The sequence below is a fragment of the Antennarius striatus genome, chromosome 2, assembly GCF_040054535.1.
Source record: "Antennarius striatus isolate MH-2024 chromosome 2, ASM4005453v1, whole genome shotgun sequence".
Taxonomy (NCBI): domain Eukaryota; kingdom Metazoa; phylum Chordata; class Actinopteri; order Lophiiformes; family Antennariidae; genus Antennarius; species Antennarius striatus.
This window is the reverse complement of record NC_090777.1, coordinates 23,373,928-23,389,620: the sequence shown is the minus strand read 5'-3', so window position 1 is coordinate 23,389,620 and position 15,693 is coordinate 23,373,928. Positions and strand designations below refer to the sequence as shown.

General features: G+C 42.8%; 1 protein-coding gene and 1 long non-coding RNA gene across 3 annotated transcripts; both read right to left on the bottom strand.

Moving 5' to 3' along the window:
- Positions 1-15: 15 nt before the first annotated feature.
- On the bottom strand, positions 16-5,717 carry nr4a1 (nuclear receptor subfamily 4, group A, member 1). 2 transcript variants are annotated; one of them, XM_068332924.1, is made up of 7 exons: positions 5,563-5,717; positions 3,817-4,615; positions 3,584-3,713; positions 3,335-3,498; positions 3,046-3,248; positions 2,772-2,950; positions 16-1,098 (listed from the first exon to the last, which is right to left on the bottom strand). In XM_068332924.1, exons 1-7 carry the CDS (start codon positions 5,625-5,627, stop codon positions 842-844), a joined length of 1,797 nt encoding a protein of 598 aa, XP_068189025.1. In that variant the 5' UTR covers positions 5,628-5,717; the 3' UTR covers positions 16-841. The 2 variants fall into 2 exon arrangements, with proteins under 2 accessions (XP_068189025.1, XP_068189036.1); XM_068332935.1 differs by having other exon boundaries at positions 5,574-5,694.
- Positions 5,718-8,406: 2,689 nt separating this feature from the next.
- LOC137601553 (uncharacterized) lies at positions 8,407-9,200 on the bottom strand. Its single transcript, XR_011037067.1, has 2 exons — positions 9,141-9,200; positions 8,407-8,692 (listed from the first exon to the last, which is right to left on the bottom strand). It is a non-coding gene; the product is annotated as an uncharacterized lncRNA (long non-coding RNA).
- Positions 9,201-15,693: the final 6,493 nt, after the last annotated feature.

Genomic DNA, 15,693 nt, shown 5'->3' with positions numbered 1-15,693 from the left:
AACAGTCGATAAATGAGCAGTTTAAAGCTTTATTTCACATTTAACTGCATCAAAATAGAGCATTATAGAATGTAAAAATAACAATCCCAGAACAAAATAACATTTTCCTCAGCCTACAGGATACAATTCATGTCCCAACAGAACCAGTAGGTTTAAAACAGATTAAAAATACCAGTGTATAAGACTGTACTGGATGATACACAGTATACAGTATTAGCTGCTCAATGTCTATTCATGATACATGAATTATACAACTAAATGCTTCTGTAGGTTTAACCTACTTCATTATCACCATATACATATGGTGGGATTAATATGAGGCAAACAGGAGAGTGGAGTGACTTTTACTTTCAATGTCAATGGGTGTGAAGTTTAGTTCAGGACACTTAAAGTAGTTAATCTAAAGACAAAGAGAAATGTTTTGGCAGATATTTTAAATGCAATTTCCTTGCAAATGACAAAAGATTAAATTATTCCGCTTGTTGAATCCTTCAAATGATGATATGGATATTATTTTTGTTAATTTCTAAAGGTTTTGAAAGCGCGGTCCTCTCCCCTCCAATAGAAGTTTCCATTCATGGCACCTTTTTAATGTAAACAGTAACCTTTTGGTCCATGAGCTCACCTAGGTAATTCCATTTTTTACAAGTCACTCGCTTTATAATTCTGAATTAGCCCTTTTCTTCTGAAGCTGCCCAATCCCTTTAGGGTCACTCACCTTCTTCATAGTTTTCGCATTTTCACATATCAGTCCTCAGTCTGTTCTCTCTGGCACCCATATGAACTCCAGATTTCATATCCCCCATATCCCCTCACCCCAACCAGTATCACGCTTGAAACCTCAAAACGGAAGCGTGTCCATGAAGATTTTCTCCACAATCGCGGGAGGAGGAACGATATCTTGTAATTTCAGGTAAAAGATTCTCTGGAGGCCTTGAGTGCACAAAGTCCTGAGCTCTGGCAGCTTCCCGAGAAGTTTGGACAAGTAATTCGGCTGCAGAGAGTCGGAGCCGCAGCCGGAAACATGATCTTTAAGGCAGGTGATGAGCTGGTTCTGCAAGTTCTCCACACGTCCAGGTTCCTTAAGCCCATGTCGATCTGCAGGAGACAATAGGATGTGTGTTAGAGTCCGACTCGGGGTTTTACTTGAAAGAGCTTCACACAAAGCATGCACTATATAAAGAAAACATTTATTCCTCAGCTTTAAATGTCAACATGCATTGTGATTATGTTTACAGTATTTTCCACACTATAAGGCGCACTGGACTATAAGGCGCACCCTCAATAATTTGTTTGTTTCATATATAAGGCGCACTGGATTATAAGGTGCACACAATAAAAAATATAATTTATTTGATAAACTGCAGCAGCTGTAGTTGCGCAATCCGTCCACTAGATAGAGCCGCGCTGCTCAGGCAGTTATGATTGCATTCATGACTTCCTGACTACCTTTGAATGGCCCCTATTGTTATGTCAATAAGCCATTCTGAGCCTCATCAAGGAAACCTGATCATTTTGCCATCTTAGGTCCTGTCTACACGATGACCGATTTTTTTAAAAACGGAACTTTTTAAAAACGCATTGAAAACGATTCGCGTCCACACGGCAGCGTTTTTTAAAAAATCTCCGTCCACACGTAAACGCACCAGTGCATTTTTGGAGACGGCTATAAGCATGCCAAACCATGTGGTGGCAGTATTGAGTCAAATTTTATCCAATAGGAATCCTCCGTGTTTTGTTGTCACAACACACGGGCCCATAAATATGACGTCACAGCTGTTTTTGTTACAATCAAGACGTCAGCGTTTTTTAAAAAGTCGCGGATAGGCCGTCCACATGACAACACAGACCCAGCGTTTTTTTTAAAAATCCACCTCGACCATCGTTTTTAAAAAGTTGCATTTTTGTTCCGGATATCTGCGTTGTCGTGTGGACGGAAGGTGCAAACGCAACAGAAAAGTTGCGTTTTCAAAAAATCCGTCATCGTGTGGACGGGGCCTTAGAAAGAAGTCAACACGTATATTAAAAAACCTGACATTAAAAACTGGTTAAATTCATTACGAGTGCAGTCAGTTCGAACAGAGCGGATTATTTCCTGATCTGAAGTTCGAAGCAGATATTTAAGCTCCGACGTTCGTCTTTGTTTATTAATTAAATAATGTTTCGATCGATTAAAGTGGGTTATTTCCGACGCCAAATAGTTAGGAAATACTGAGATCAGTCAGTCAGTCAAACTTTATTAATAGAATTGTTGAAAGTTCCTTATGTATCTCTACGTAATCACCGGTGCTCCTACAGTCTGCTCTACCGTCTGAGAGCAGCCCAGTCAGAGCCGGGACTTCGGTGACGCCCCTTGACTACCGTTGTTAGGGGGCGTGGGCCCGAGTGCCTTGTGAGGGTGCGCCTCTAGTGGCGGAGTGCGGCATGACTGGCGGCCAGACTGCCGGCTTTTTTTCAGCATCATGTTTTAAACCAATATTAATATGAATATTAATCCATATATAAGACGCACCGGGTTATAAGGCGCACTATGGGTTTATGAGAAAATTTTAGGCTTTTAGGTGCGCCTGATAGTGCGGAAAATACTGTAACTGCTATGGTATATGTGTCTATCTGCTGTACATGAGCTCATGTTCCATTTTTTATACACCTGTTGTGTCAGTCGTGTCAGAGCAACTTCCACATATTGTCCACACTGGTGAAACCAAAGTCCTCACGCAAACTGCTGTCCTCCATTTTTATGGATATTAAAGGATGACTGAAGTTCTTACCAGTGATCACGACTAAGGCTGTGAGACAGGAGAAGGAGGAGACATCCAGCCTCATGCGATGGAGGGCTTGTGAGAACTGCAAGATGGAGTGAATCCAGTCCCCAAAACTTGGGATACACTGTGTTTTGTGAAGCACGGCCCCATTGCAAAAAATGAGCTTGTCCACGTCAGGATTGGAACTTTGCAAGGGAAAAAAAAGCAGAATTGTTGATTTTATCCAAAGCGACAGAAGCCTAGAAGAAGTCCAGAAGAAGACTACCTCTGCGGCACTCACCGATACGCAAGACGCAGGATGAAGAGTTCAACGAACGAAGACTCCAGCAGCAGCTCCTGGTCTTCAGAGCAGAACTCAGAAAAACCTGGAATGTCCTTCGCCCACTTCCCAATGACCTCCATGGAGGCCGTGAGTAGGTCGTAAAACAGTTTGATGTCACCGGCGTCCTCTTTTTGGTTCAGATTGACGTCTTTCTCATCAAACTGAAATCACAGAGGGCGAATAAGTTATAGCAGACGCCAAAAGGGGCAGCCAATTTGTTTTTTGAAGAGGACTTTTGGTATTTTACCTTGGAGTAATCCAGTTGACCAATACCCGGGTTTGAATCGACGTGGGCCCTCACAAGGGAAGCGATCATGCTCACTGCAGACACATTTGTAGCGACATCCTGGATAACTTTCGGCTTGGACGGCAGACGACCTCGTCGTCCCTTCAGGCTATCTGTTCTCACAACTGGACAAATGGTGAGAGTTTAGTTTTGCTTTGGCGTTACCATCTGAATTCTGCCACCAGTGATCTGTGTTTGCATCAAACTCACCCTCCCTCACCATGCCTACAGCTAGACATTTTTGGAAACGGCAGAACTGGCATCGATTCCGCCTCCTCTTGTCCACAAGACAGTCCTTGTTTGCAAGGCAGACATACTTTGAATTTTTTTGTACGGTGCGCTGTGAAAGCAAAAGTAGATTTACTCTAAACCCATATTGCATTTGGTACATTTGGTTTGCATAGAAATACTTTCACTGGCTGCAGAGAAAAGCAAAATCCTACCTTGAAAAATCCTTTGCATCCTTCACAAGTGCGAACCCCATAGTGCTGACAAGAGGCATTGTCTCCACACACAGCACAGCAGCCCTCATTTCCACTGGGACTTTTTAACTTGGGTGATAAGCTCCCACCCAACTGCTCGGTACCATCAAGGCTACATGTTTGCTCCATCACCACTGCAGGGAAGTTAAATGCAGGCGTGTGATTGTGGGTCAAATTGAAAGGATCCTGTTCTCGTAAGTTAGGTTGACCCAAAAGAGACATGTCTTCTGCAGACGCTGAGCCAAAAGTGAAGAAGGAGGATGCGTGTGGTACTGAGGTCTCCTCTGATGCCCAGTAGCCTGGACTGGGTGAGTATGGTCCGAAGGCTGAATCCCAGTTAGATGCAAGCTGACTGTGGAACGCAGGGGTTGAAGGAGATGAGGTGGATGTAGGGCTGCCAAAATAATCTGACCCAGAGGGGGAATTGGCCTCATCTGGGTAAGTCAGTGTGAATGTTCCAGGGTAGCAACCATAGACCTGAAGGTCATCCAGTGTGATGGGGGTGTCCTGGCCTGGCGATGGAGTGACGTGGGCAGGGGCTGCAGTGAACTGACAGGAATATGCATCAAAGTCACCCAGCTGAATGCCCACCAGAGAGTTGGTGCTTGGCAGGGAAGTAGCAGAGAGCTGGTCCTGTGGGCTGCTCATGTCGACAGCCAGCCGGGAGAAAAAGTCTGCGCTTTGAGGCTCCGAGCTGCCAAAGTTCATCTCACAGGGCTGAGATCCTTGTTGGGGGTGTACACAAGTCATGGCTGCAAGACTGAAAGAGACGTGATGAAAACTGTTAGCTTGATTTCCTGCACAGTATAGAAACCAAACCTGCTGGAATATCATAGAGTCCAGAAGATTATGGCTCAGGAGGTGGAGGGGTCAGTGGATCACTCAACCCCCCCATCCCACCCACACACACATACACACACACACACACAACCCCTACCCCCAATGGGTGGATACTTGCATGGTCAGTCAGACAGGGAACATGCTATATAAGAAGTTTCAGTAAGTCCTGCTGTGAGTTCAGTTTGAACTTCCCATAAGCTAATAATGCAGGAGCCAGGACATTTCATAATTTAATTTGAAATAAAGGTTTAATGGAGCAAATAACTAACAATCTAAAAACTTAAATTAAATTTCGCTTCAACCTAAGTCAGGTTCATCCGTTACTATACGGGTTACTATAAATCAATTGCCACAAAGTGAATCAGGGGGTTTCAAGAACATGTGGTGACCTGATGCAGCTGCTCAACTTCACCTCAAGAAAAACACAATGCTTATAAAAATTTTGAATTTATTGCTATTATAAATTATCTTTAACTTATGAGAAACCATAAACTGTTCTCTTCGATGCAGCGGTCTTAAATCATATTATTATGTAGTAAATGTGACCAGCTGCACATACCTGCAAGGTACAGTGGGTGGGTTTTACTTTCATACAGACGCACAGTGCCAACAAATGAGCTACATGACATCATGCGCTTGGATTTACACTACAACATTGCTCATTACATTACTATTTTCACTTACTTTCACACAAAATACAATCATATCCATGCAAATGATTTCCCTTCGGATCAATAATTAGAGGAAACAGAGCTCTTTCAGCTCCATTTTTAAGTCATAATAAATTCCAGATGTCGATATTACTAGATTATTGACGTACAAAAACAAACTGCTTCCTCATTGAAGTCAGCTGTGATTAAAACTTACCAATTTTTTACCTGTTCGGGTCGTCTACAGGTGTTCAGGTCTGTCTGTACTCCATAAACGACCATCTGCCAACTCCAGTGTTTCCCAGCTGACGAGCAGTCCCTCCACTCGCAGCTCGTCCGCTTTTATATATCAGCTCGATGTACCCATGACGTCAGAGAAAGGTTTCCGTACAAGACCGGGAGGTGGGCGGGGAGATTTCCATGCAACGACCAATCGCAGGGCGCGTTTGAGAGAATAGACGTGTGATGACGCACTCCGGGATTCCGTTGACGCGCGTAGACCCGAAGAACCGCAGCATTGTCCCCAGTCACGCGTAAAGCCGAACCGAACTCGGTAAAGTTGTTCAAAAAGTGATGTTTCGAGCAGAGAGACGCTGAAACGCCAACGGCAGGGTGTTCACGTTTAATCACCTGCACTCCCCACGCGTGTTTCTTTGTTTCGGTGGCTGATAAAGTGGACAAAATAGCCATTAAAATACAGGAAGTCACAATTGTTCTTTTAATATTTTCTTCAAATAGAAAATGTGTTTTTATCTGTTGTTGAGGAGAAATAAATCCACTGTTTGTCTGTGACCATCATTCTCGCTGCAGGAAGTGTATGGTTGCCACAGGACAGATGGATTAACTGTCGGACGCGGTGCGCACACACATGAGACCCACCTGCTGCAGTCTGTTTCGGAGACTAATCGCCCTTCCATGACTGAAGTTTTTATTTTCTTGTAAATTATGGGAAATCTGAGATGTCACGCTGGCTCCGGCTCTCCTGCAGCAGAAAAAAAGCGATGTCACCGGTTATCTGATGTGGGTTGACGGACAGTGGCCACATTCTGTGATATCAGCAGGTTCCTGTGTTTGTTGGCACAGAAAGCTTCAAGGAGCAGAAAGCTGTGGTCTTGTGTAATCTGTGCGTTCTGACGCAATTGAGAGTGTGCAACGTGCTGCACAACACATCCAGCCTGTGCGTGCATCTGTTCTAAGTCGCATGAACACACATGTACTTGTTATGAATTGTCAGACGCGCAGTCAGAGCTCTGCGCCCGCCACCTGTCGCTCCCCTCCGAAGTGCTATTTTGGAGCTGAGAAGATGTTTGTCATTGAGGAAAAAATCCTCCAGTTCCTTGTCATGACAACACAATGATCTTGAGAAGTAGAGGGTTGGATTTAAAAGCCTTGAAGGAACCGTTAGAAATAGGCGCTAGAATAATAAGCAGTTGTCTAACTATTTTGCCTTCTGACGTAAATATGTATAAAATGACTCACACGTTGCATTTAAAACTACCTCACGTAATTACATGCAGGCGCGAAAGGCTGCAAATATTTTGTGTCACTCATAGCCACTGATCCATCTATGATTTTATAATTTATAATTTTAAGACCCTTTCATACATGTTTGAAATTGTGTTTGTATTACCAGCCCTACTTGTTTGTGCTGCCGTCTGTCTTTGCCTGAACCCTCCTGTTGAAGACATTTAATTCTCAAAGAGTCTGTTTATGGTAAATAAACAAACAAATTATATAGAATTAAAATAAGGTAGAAAAGACTCGTGGGTTGTTGATTCTGAATTTAACTGTGATTAAAGTTAATTATTTTATTGCTAAACGTGTGATTCACTATTTACAGTTCTGCCCAGCAGGTAGGTGTGTGGACATACTCCAGGGAGTTGTTTTGTTTGTGTAGTTTAATATGAGGATAATTACATTGATATGTTTTAAATATATATCTGATGAAAAGGAATTGGTCTTGAATATAAAAAGAGATAATTAAAAAATGACACTGTGAGAACATGACTGACACTTCTGGATCTCCTGACTTGCAGATGATTTTATGTCTAACATAGCTCATATTCCAAACTCAAAATACCAACAGTGGGAATTCTAGTACAAGACGATCCGGCTAAAAGCTTGTGGCCACTGGCTACTCCATACTGAGAAGTCACATTGATGGTTTTATGGGGTGTGGATTGTTTGTACCCTTGCAACATGATATGAAGTTGTGCTTGTGTGGGTATCTCTATTTTCATTGTGTGTTTTATTTGTGTGTTCGTACAGGGCAAGGGATTTTAACTTTAGATGCACCTATGATTAAATTCAGCACCAAGCAACAAGCCTTAGGTAAAATGTTCACTCCTTTTGATTCAGTCCAGCTGTATGTTCTGAAACTTCATATTCTGTTTGCACAGACTAAGAATTTTCTTTATTTCTAATATTTTCCCAACTTCTTTTAAATACTAGAAAATTACATTTACAATCAAAACTTTTATACCTGCAAAGTTAATAAACAAAAGAGTTCAATATGTTTTATAAATCTATCACTCACTGCTATTTCCATCAGAAGAACATCAGTGAGAGTGCAGCAGTAATAGTACATTATTGTAGTACTTATTACAGATATTATAAATTATAATCTTTATATTATGATGGGGAAAAAAACTATTAATGATGTTGTGGTTGCACAGGTTCCTGTTCTTCAGTTCATTTCCCTTTCACTCTCACTGAGCAGAGCATAGTTTCTGCCCACCGTGAGTCTTGGATTTGCTCGAGGTTTCTGCCTGTTAAAAGACAGTTTTTCCTTGCTAAACTGTCTCCAACGGATTGTTGGGTCTTCACTTTGCCCCTGTTAATGACATATATTGGAAAAGTTGCAAAGAATCAAGATATGTCCCTCTTGATGAAAGTATGACAGATATGCATTCTATTTTTTCTTTCCTTGTCCCAACACCAAAGTTTTATGTCACTCCCACATTCCCCCATGAGGCTCAGGTCCCCTCCACTCCTTATAATTTTTCACTCTCCTTGTAAAGTTCACTTTCCAGTCTCAAATGAAAAGAGGAAGACACACGTATATTCAACACTTCATGTTTTATAGGTCAAATTAAACCTACAACACTTTTGCTTCCCTTTTCTGTCGGTCAGTATTGGGTATAAATTATGTGTATACTACAAGGTCACTCTGCTAAAATTGGCTTTGGCAGATTATGTGACTGCGTTCTGTGAGACGGTTTATTATCAGAAACTTAAGTACATGAACAAGTGACATCTTATCCTTTGTGTCTGTGGTCACTTCAGAGGTTTCAGCTTCTGTTGATGTTTGGGCCAAGCAGACGCGTCACGACCCGTTCATGCTCCACCTGGTGGTGGAAGACAGGAAGTTCATTCAACTCTGATTTGTCTCTGGTGATTGCGCTACCGATGCAATAAGATAAAATCTCTGCAGGAAATGTAAGAAGGAAATTACACCAGAAAAAGATTTACATTTTGGTTTAAATCTTGTGATACTGAGCTAAAAATATAAAACATCAGATTCAGAGGAGCTGGATCGAAAACATAGCTCCGCAAGCTACCAAGAGAAATTCAATCTAATTCATTAGAATTAAATAAATTAATTCATTATAATAATTAACTAAATTAAAACCAAGTTTTTTATAAGTGTATGTGACACAATATAACACAGGATTATTATACTGTAGACAGACAGACAGACAAACAGACAAACAAACAGGCAGACAGACAGATAGATACCCGTTTATATCCGGAAAAAAAGCAAACAAACAGCAGAGGGGGGGAAAAAAGTCTTACCTAATTTCCTTGTCAAGTATTTAGAACTGTCTGAATATCTACCGGCGCTACCACGTTTTTTATGTGTTGTGAAAACTTGCGCGTGTGACGTCACAGAGTACTTGACTTCTTCCGGCCTGTGTGACGTGTCTGTGCGTAGATCCACCGCTAGAGGGCAGCATCCGGACACGACTCGGAAGATCGAGTGAGTGGAACTGTATAAAACGCAGGCTGTGATATTTTTTGTCGATATATTTTAATATATGAATTAAAGAAGTCAGCAATCTACATAAAATACATGACAATTTTGCACATATTTGTGTATTTGTACGATTATGATGGTTTCGTTGTACCATGTATAATGACAATAAAGATTCTTAATTTTAAAATCTTAATAATGTAGCCGCAAGAGGGCAAAAGCCAGTGTCTTATTGTGCCCGTCCCAAGCCCGGATATATACAGAGGGTTGTGTCAGCAAGGGAATCCGACGTAAAACAAACCTAAACTAAAGGTATAACCTACACACACTACAGCAAAGAGGTTAGAATCTCTAGGCCTACATGCAGGCTGACTAATGAAGGCTTTTTATGAACTCAACTTTCCATTAGCGTTTCCTTCTAGATTACATCAAGTGAAAGTGACGCAAGGCTCCGTTTTGCTGTCACCAGACAAATGTCATCATTGGTCAATTTGAATAATGAGCTCTGTCTCCATTCTCGTTTTTGTCACCCAGCAGGACAAAATCTTGACTGTCATCTGTCCTGAGTGAGAAGAATTTCCCCCTTTGAGTCGTCCCACTCTCACATTCCTGCCTCGTCGCCTGCCCACACTGGGCCGGACCAATAGTGGGTTTATTCTCAGGAACAGACCCTCTGACGTCACCGAGGCACGGAGAGGCGACGGTTTTCAATATGAATCATTTATTTAAAGTTAAAAGAAAAGAAAAAGCAGAGTTGAAAGCAGCTGGTCGTGATTTATTAGCACAAAGACACAAAACACTAGGAGGCAACGAGCCTGAATCTGTGGTACCAGCGCACAAATGAACAAACTCATAACATCAGTTTCCCTGTGAATGATATGGTTTGTTGAATTAATTTGAAGTTATTATGGTAAGTGATTGCATTAATTATTAGAATCCATTTTCTTTGAGTGAGTTTCCTTTCATTTTTAAGTGCGGTTTTGTTTAATAATTTATGATCTTATTAAACTATATTTATATAGGTAAAGTCGCCAGTTCCTCCGTATTTCATTCCTATGGACATCCACCAATAAATAATCATGCAATAAATTTATTTGCAAATTGCAATAAAATAAAAATGACCAGAAGAAGTCGTTTTCCAACTTTTTTTTTTTTGTATTTTAAAAATCACCATCTTCTCTTTCTTCTGTAAAAATTACACTGCATGGAGAAAAAAAACAAAAAAAAAACGACCTTGAAGTTAGTATTAAATTTGAATACTCAAGTCACATGTAGGTGTTATAAAGTTATACTTCAGCTTTGCAAATGTACTCAGTTACTTTCTACTACTGTACAAACACAGTAGTGTTTTATTCTGTTTAGTCCCTCGCGCCCTCTGGTTTTCTGGGATGTCGTTGTGGTTGTGGTTGATGCTGCTACATCTGAACAGAAGAGGTGGATAAGGGTGGGGAATGTTTTTTTCTTATAGATCCCACAGGGAGAACATCAGGAAGCGCTACATGAGGCCCCCAACATTTCATGGAGCCAGGAGCCCGTTCCGATCCCCTCCATGAGCTCCCTGTGTCCGGCGCCTCCTCGCAGGCCTGCATGGGGGCTGAGCCGCCTGCTATTGGTTCTGTTTTGATTCCCCTCCAGGCCCGGGACAGTCGCCATCAGTGACTCACACATGTTGGCTCTTGGCTGACTTTGGCACCTTTTCATCTCAAACTTTTTTTTTTTTCTCAATGAATTTCCTCTTGTTTTTCCAGATGCAGTCTGTGGATGAAATAGCAGGGTTATTGTCTCAAAGTTTCCTGGACCTGTTCAAGGTCAGCAGCCAGTTGTTACGGAGTAAGCAGGGGATTTTAGATGGAGTTTTCACGAGCACCTGGGGTTGATTGCACTGATGGAAGTGAAATCCCCGAGCAATACAAAGCCTGGCTCGCCGGTATTAGATAGGGATTGAAGAAACTTGAAAAGTGTGGAAGAAAAATGTCAGCTGTTACATCCACAGCTGCCATTCAGCGGGAACTGGATAATAGCTTTTGCCCCGATGTTCTTCAGCTTGGTGTCTTTTCAAGCAGACAAGCGTGCGACAGTAAATTCTCCCGTCTCATCAGCATGCAGAGTACAGTCACTGTTTGTTTTGGTGCTGAAGTCAGCTGCTCTTAAACCAAACCACACAGACCAAACCATGAAACAGCAATGTGGAAATAGAGATTTGTTTTAGAATTTAAAACAATGACCTTAGCTCTGAAATTATTCGATTTGCTGAGATAAGCAAAGAAACATGCTGCAAGGCACATTCCAGCAATCACGGGGCCTAAAAGCAGATTTTTAAAAAAAGGAGACGAAGCCGCCTAGAAACCACAAAGAGGCTCGACAGATATGTGACCTTCAACCATTCCCACGACCATCTGAGTCGAAAGTATAATTATGAGTTTCAGTAGTAATATTTCGTTGTCGTCATTTATGTGTCACCTTCGTCTAAAAAAGAAAATGAGAAGTGCGTCTGTGATCACCACAGATGAGTCAATTCTGCTTCTTGACAGCGAAACACCAGCAAGGTGTGTGTGTGTGTGTGTGTGTGTGTGGGCAACAAACAGCTAGGACGTGTTAAAGGATGTCAAATAAAAGCACCTGCCGCCCCAGAACCCCAACACACACAACGTGGAGACATTCGACAGAACAGGACGGATGAGCAGAAAGGCATTCAGACCACGCAGCGTTTCAGTTTCATCATCAGCCATGAGCTGCTTGTGACGCTTATTGACAAACAAAAGCATTACATCATCTTCCTGTGTAGAGAAACTCTCAGCTGATTCCAATCACAATGTTTTCTGGGAACAAGTACAGTATCTCCTGGCTCCATCCTCTCTGTTTTCCTGGAGCTGGATTGTGACAAAACCCCAATGAGTCAACATCCTCTCTCCTCCTGGACCAACACTGGAACTCCCAGCATTCCTGAGGCCCAAAACGCTCCGGCTCTGCAGCTCTTGGACGGGTACACGTCGGGTACACGGCGGGTACATTTGCTGCAACGAAGCGGGAGGTGAGGACAACGGATGCAGAGCTCTGGTGTATTGTTCGGTCAGTTAGGACGTGGCGGTTGCGTTTGTTCCCTGTTAAAAGGAAGAAAAAAAAAGACGTCAGTACAGACTGATCCCGACCACTTCCTGTGTCCAGAGACAGGAAGAAGTTACTGTCGCCATTCTTTCAAGTGAGGATGTCTACAAGCCTGCACCTTGCTCCAGACACCGGTTACTCAAACCTATGTAGTACTGTGGAGTATATTAGTAGTATATCATGAGATGGGGGGCGGGGGGGTTCAACCACAAAATCATGATTGGCTTTGGCGAACAGTCCAACTAAACATTTAACTTTACAACTTCTGGGAAAAGGATTCGAACTCTGACCGCACAGCGTTTGAAGATAGAACCCCATGAAACTTCCTGCCATTGTTTTCAAGGACTTTCTCTGTCTTCTGCCCCCCCCCCCTCTCTCTCTCTCTCTCTCTCTCTCTCTCTCTCTCTCTCTCTCTCTCCACTGTCAGGAATTTAACCCTTAGTGGGTTATTGTTCCCTCATTTTTCCATAAGTGTCAGTGTTGAACTTGTCTTCAGGCTGAGGCCTGGGGTCAGATGTGGACGACATGTTTGTGATGTCAACAGCAGTACAGATCATAAACACCGCCCCCTGTTATGTTACCACTGGTTTACACTGGGACGGCAACTGGGAGCGCATTGGGTTCAGTTTCTTGACCCATTGAAAAAACTGACCTGCTGATAAAGGGAAGGTGTACCCGACTGCAGTTGTTTAATAATATATTGTTTCTCTTCCTTCAGTATCTGCGCATGTGTGTGTGTGTGTGTGTGTGTGTGTGTGTGTGTGTGTGTGTGTGTGTGTGTGTGTGTGTGTGTGTGTGTGTGTGTGTGTGTGTGTGTGTGTGTGTGTGTGTGTGTGTGTGTGTGTGTGTGTGTGTGTGTGTGTGTGTGTGTGTGTGTAAGCTACAGCTATGGCAGCTATGAAGTAGCAGTTGGCTAAAGCAGGTGTCTCCTTATCTGGCTTTGTGTTCCCAAACATTGTAAAAACATCATGAAAAAGAGGAACTGATCTCAACATTCGAACTATAACACACACACACACACACACACACACACACACACACACACACACACACACACACACACACACACACACACACACACACACACACACACACACACACACACACACACGCACACACACACATTGAATACACACTCAACATCCTGAGGAAAAGTCTCTCAAGGAAACATTCCCTCCATTACTTCTTATCCAGACTTCAGTTTCCATAACTTCGGACGTTTTCCAAATTATCCGCACCATGAGGGGAAAGAAGGGGAGCTGGAGACTTTCACCCAAACTCGGTCACATGTGGACCGGGTCTGTCTCAGGATGATTTTACTATCAACTAACAGAATAAAAAACAAGAGTTTTATGAGTCCACTCTGAATGCTGCTGCTAACCACAAGCAGCTGCTGCATTTCCCGCGTTGGCATTAAAGCTAAAGACTCATGACTGTCTGACATATGAGCAGCACGAGGAAATAAAAGCACATTAAACGACAGACTCACACCTGTCACTCACTTAAGTGGAAAATCAGTCCATGAATATGTGTGTGTTTGCATCCTGGTGATGCTTCGGGTGGGTGAAGTCATTCAAGACCCGGCTCTGTAATTAGAGATAGCCATATGGCAGGATGGATGACGGGAAGTGTCGCTATGGCAACCAACCACACTTTCGTTTATTTCTGTGGACACTTGTGTTTGCAAATAGTTTCATCTTCATTTACCTTCTCGACCAATGGCAGGGCTGGATTTTCCAAAGCCCTGAAATGGAGAATGGTGGTCGGACATTTTCCCCCAACAGAGCCATCATCTGTCTTTCAGAGACCTCATCTCATTCACGTTTTATTGAGTCCCTTGGAGAAATGCAATTTTCCAACAATAAAGATGGATCCATTTCTCAACCAATTTTGTCAATAACCGACAGTATGCCTTATAATCCAGTGTGCCTTATATATGAAAAAGTTTCCAAATAGGCCGTTCATTGAAGGTGCGTCTTATAGTCCAGTGCGCCTTATAGTGTGGAAAATACTGTAATATTTCTTGCCATCTTTTCCTTAAGTCTGACTGTTGTTCTGGGTGGAAATCATGAGCAGCGTTCAGAAAGGAGCGTGTAAAAGTCACAAAGAGATGATATCACCTTCGCGGCGTCGGCTCGCCGCTGCTGCTGGGTAGCCAAATGCAGAATCTGTAAATCAGATGAAGGCGATGAGGAGAGTTCGCGTTTGTGTTAAAATCACCCTTCAGTCAGCATTTCACAAATAAATGTGACCTTTAATGCTTCTTAAATCCACACCTGTCGACCTTTGGGGCAGGTGTCCTGTATGATTAGGGGCTTTTTTTTTTAATTTATTGCCCCTTATCTGATCTGTCTCCTTGTTAAACACACACTGAACAACAGACATAGGGCAAATGATCTGCGTATGATGCTTGTTTCAGTTATACTTATCTCCCTTTATGCTGGATTTCCGGTAATTTGTCACCCACATCCTGCATCTTGACAGGCAGCGCAGACTCCCGTTCACTTATTAAACGCGACACGTGAACACGCGCAGCTCCAAAATGGCGCCCGAGCCACCCACGCTTCATGACACCGAAGACTTCCCTTTTTTGTGTGATATTTCAAACAGGTGTGTTTCTGGCGTGACTGTAAAAAATTGTCTATTTGTCTGTTGACCTTCTACACACCGCTTCCTTAATTTGAACCGCAGAGTACATCTGCGTTCATTTGGCAACAGCCGCTGACGACGCGTCTGAAGCCTTGACGCACGCCACGCTTGAGAAAGAGTCTGAGTCGTTTCACCGCAAGAGGCTCAAGCTCTTCCTCCAGGAGTCGCTTCCTCTTTTCATCTATTCACCGACAGGCGATGACAGGACGCCACCGACGGGGTTAAACCGACGGGGTCGAGGCCTCTGTGGCGCTGTCTTTAACACGCTACATTCAAAACACGCTCAGAGACATTTTTATATGAATGAAGGTGAACCTCAGTCACGGAGGACCAAATCTAAGAATATCTTTTATATAAAAGCACATTTCTTATTTCAGATTCCGATTCAGAGAATAATTTATGACCCTACAGTCCCGTATTTATATTAATTTCCAAACCAGCTCCATGTAAGGCGGACTCATGTCAGATATATTTGCAGTAGATCTCCCACAGATGTATAAACAGGTTGGGCTTTCCCCCTTTTCGATGCACTTTTAGTGCATTCTCATAAAACATCCATTCTGCATCCATTTGTCTTCTTAATGCGGCTGATCAGGACGTCCAGCATCACGTGAGCAGCTG

Bases quoted from the DNA above. Each gene is read 5' to 3' on its own strand.
- nr4a1 (XM_068332924.1), bottom strand. From the start codon at position 5,627: ATGGTCGTTTATGGAGTACAGACAGACCTGAACACCTGTAGACGACCC. The intron at 4,616-5,562 runs GTAAGTTTTAAT...CGTCTCTTTCAG, and splicing joins CCCGAACAGGTAAAAAATTG to TCTTGCAGCCATGACTTGTG. The intron at 3,714-3,816 runs GTAGGATTTTGC...TTGCTTTCACAG, and splicing joins GATGCAAAGGATTTTTCAAG to CGCACCGTACAAAAAAATTC.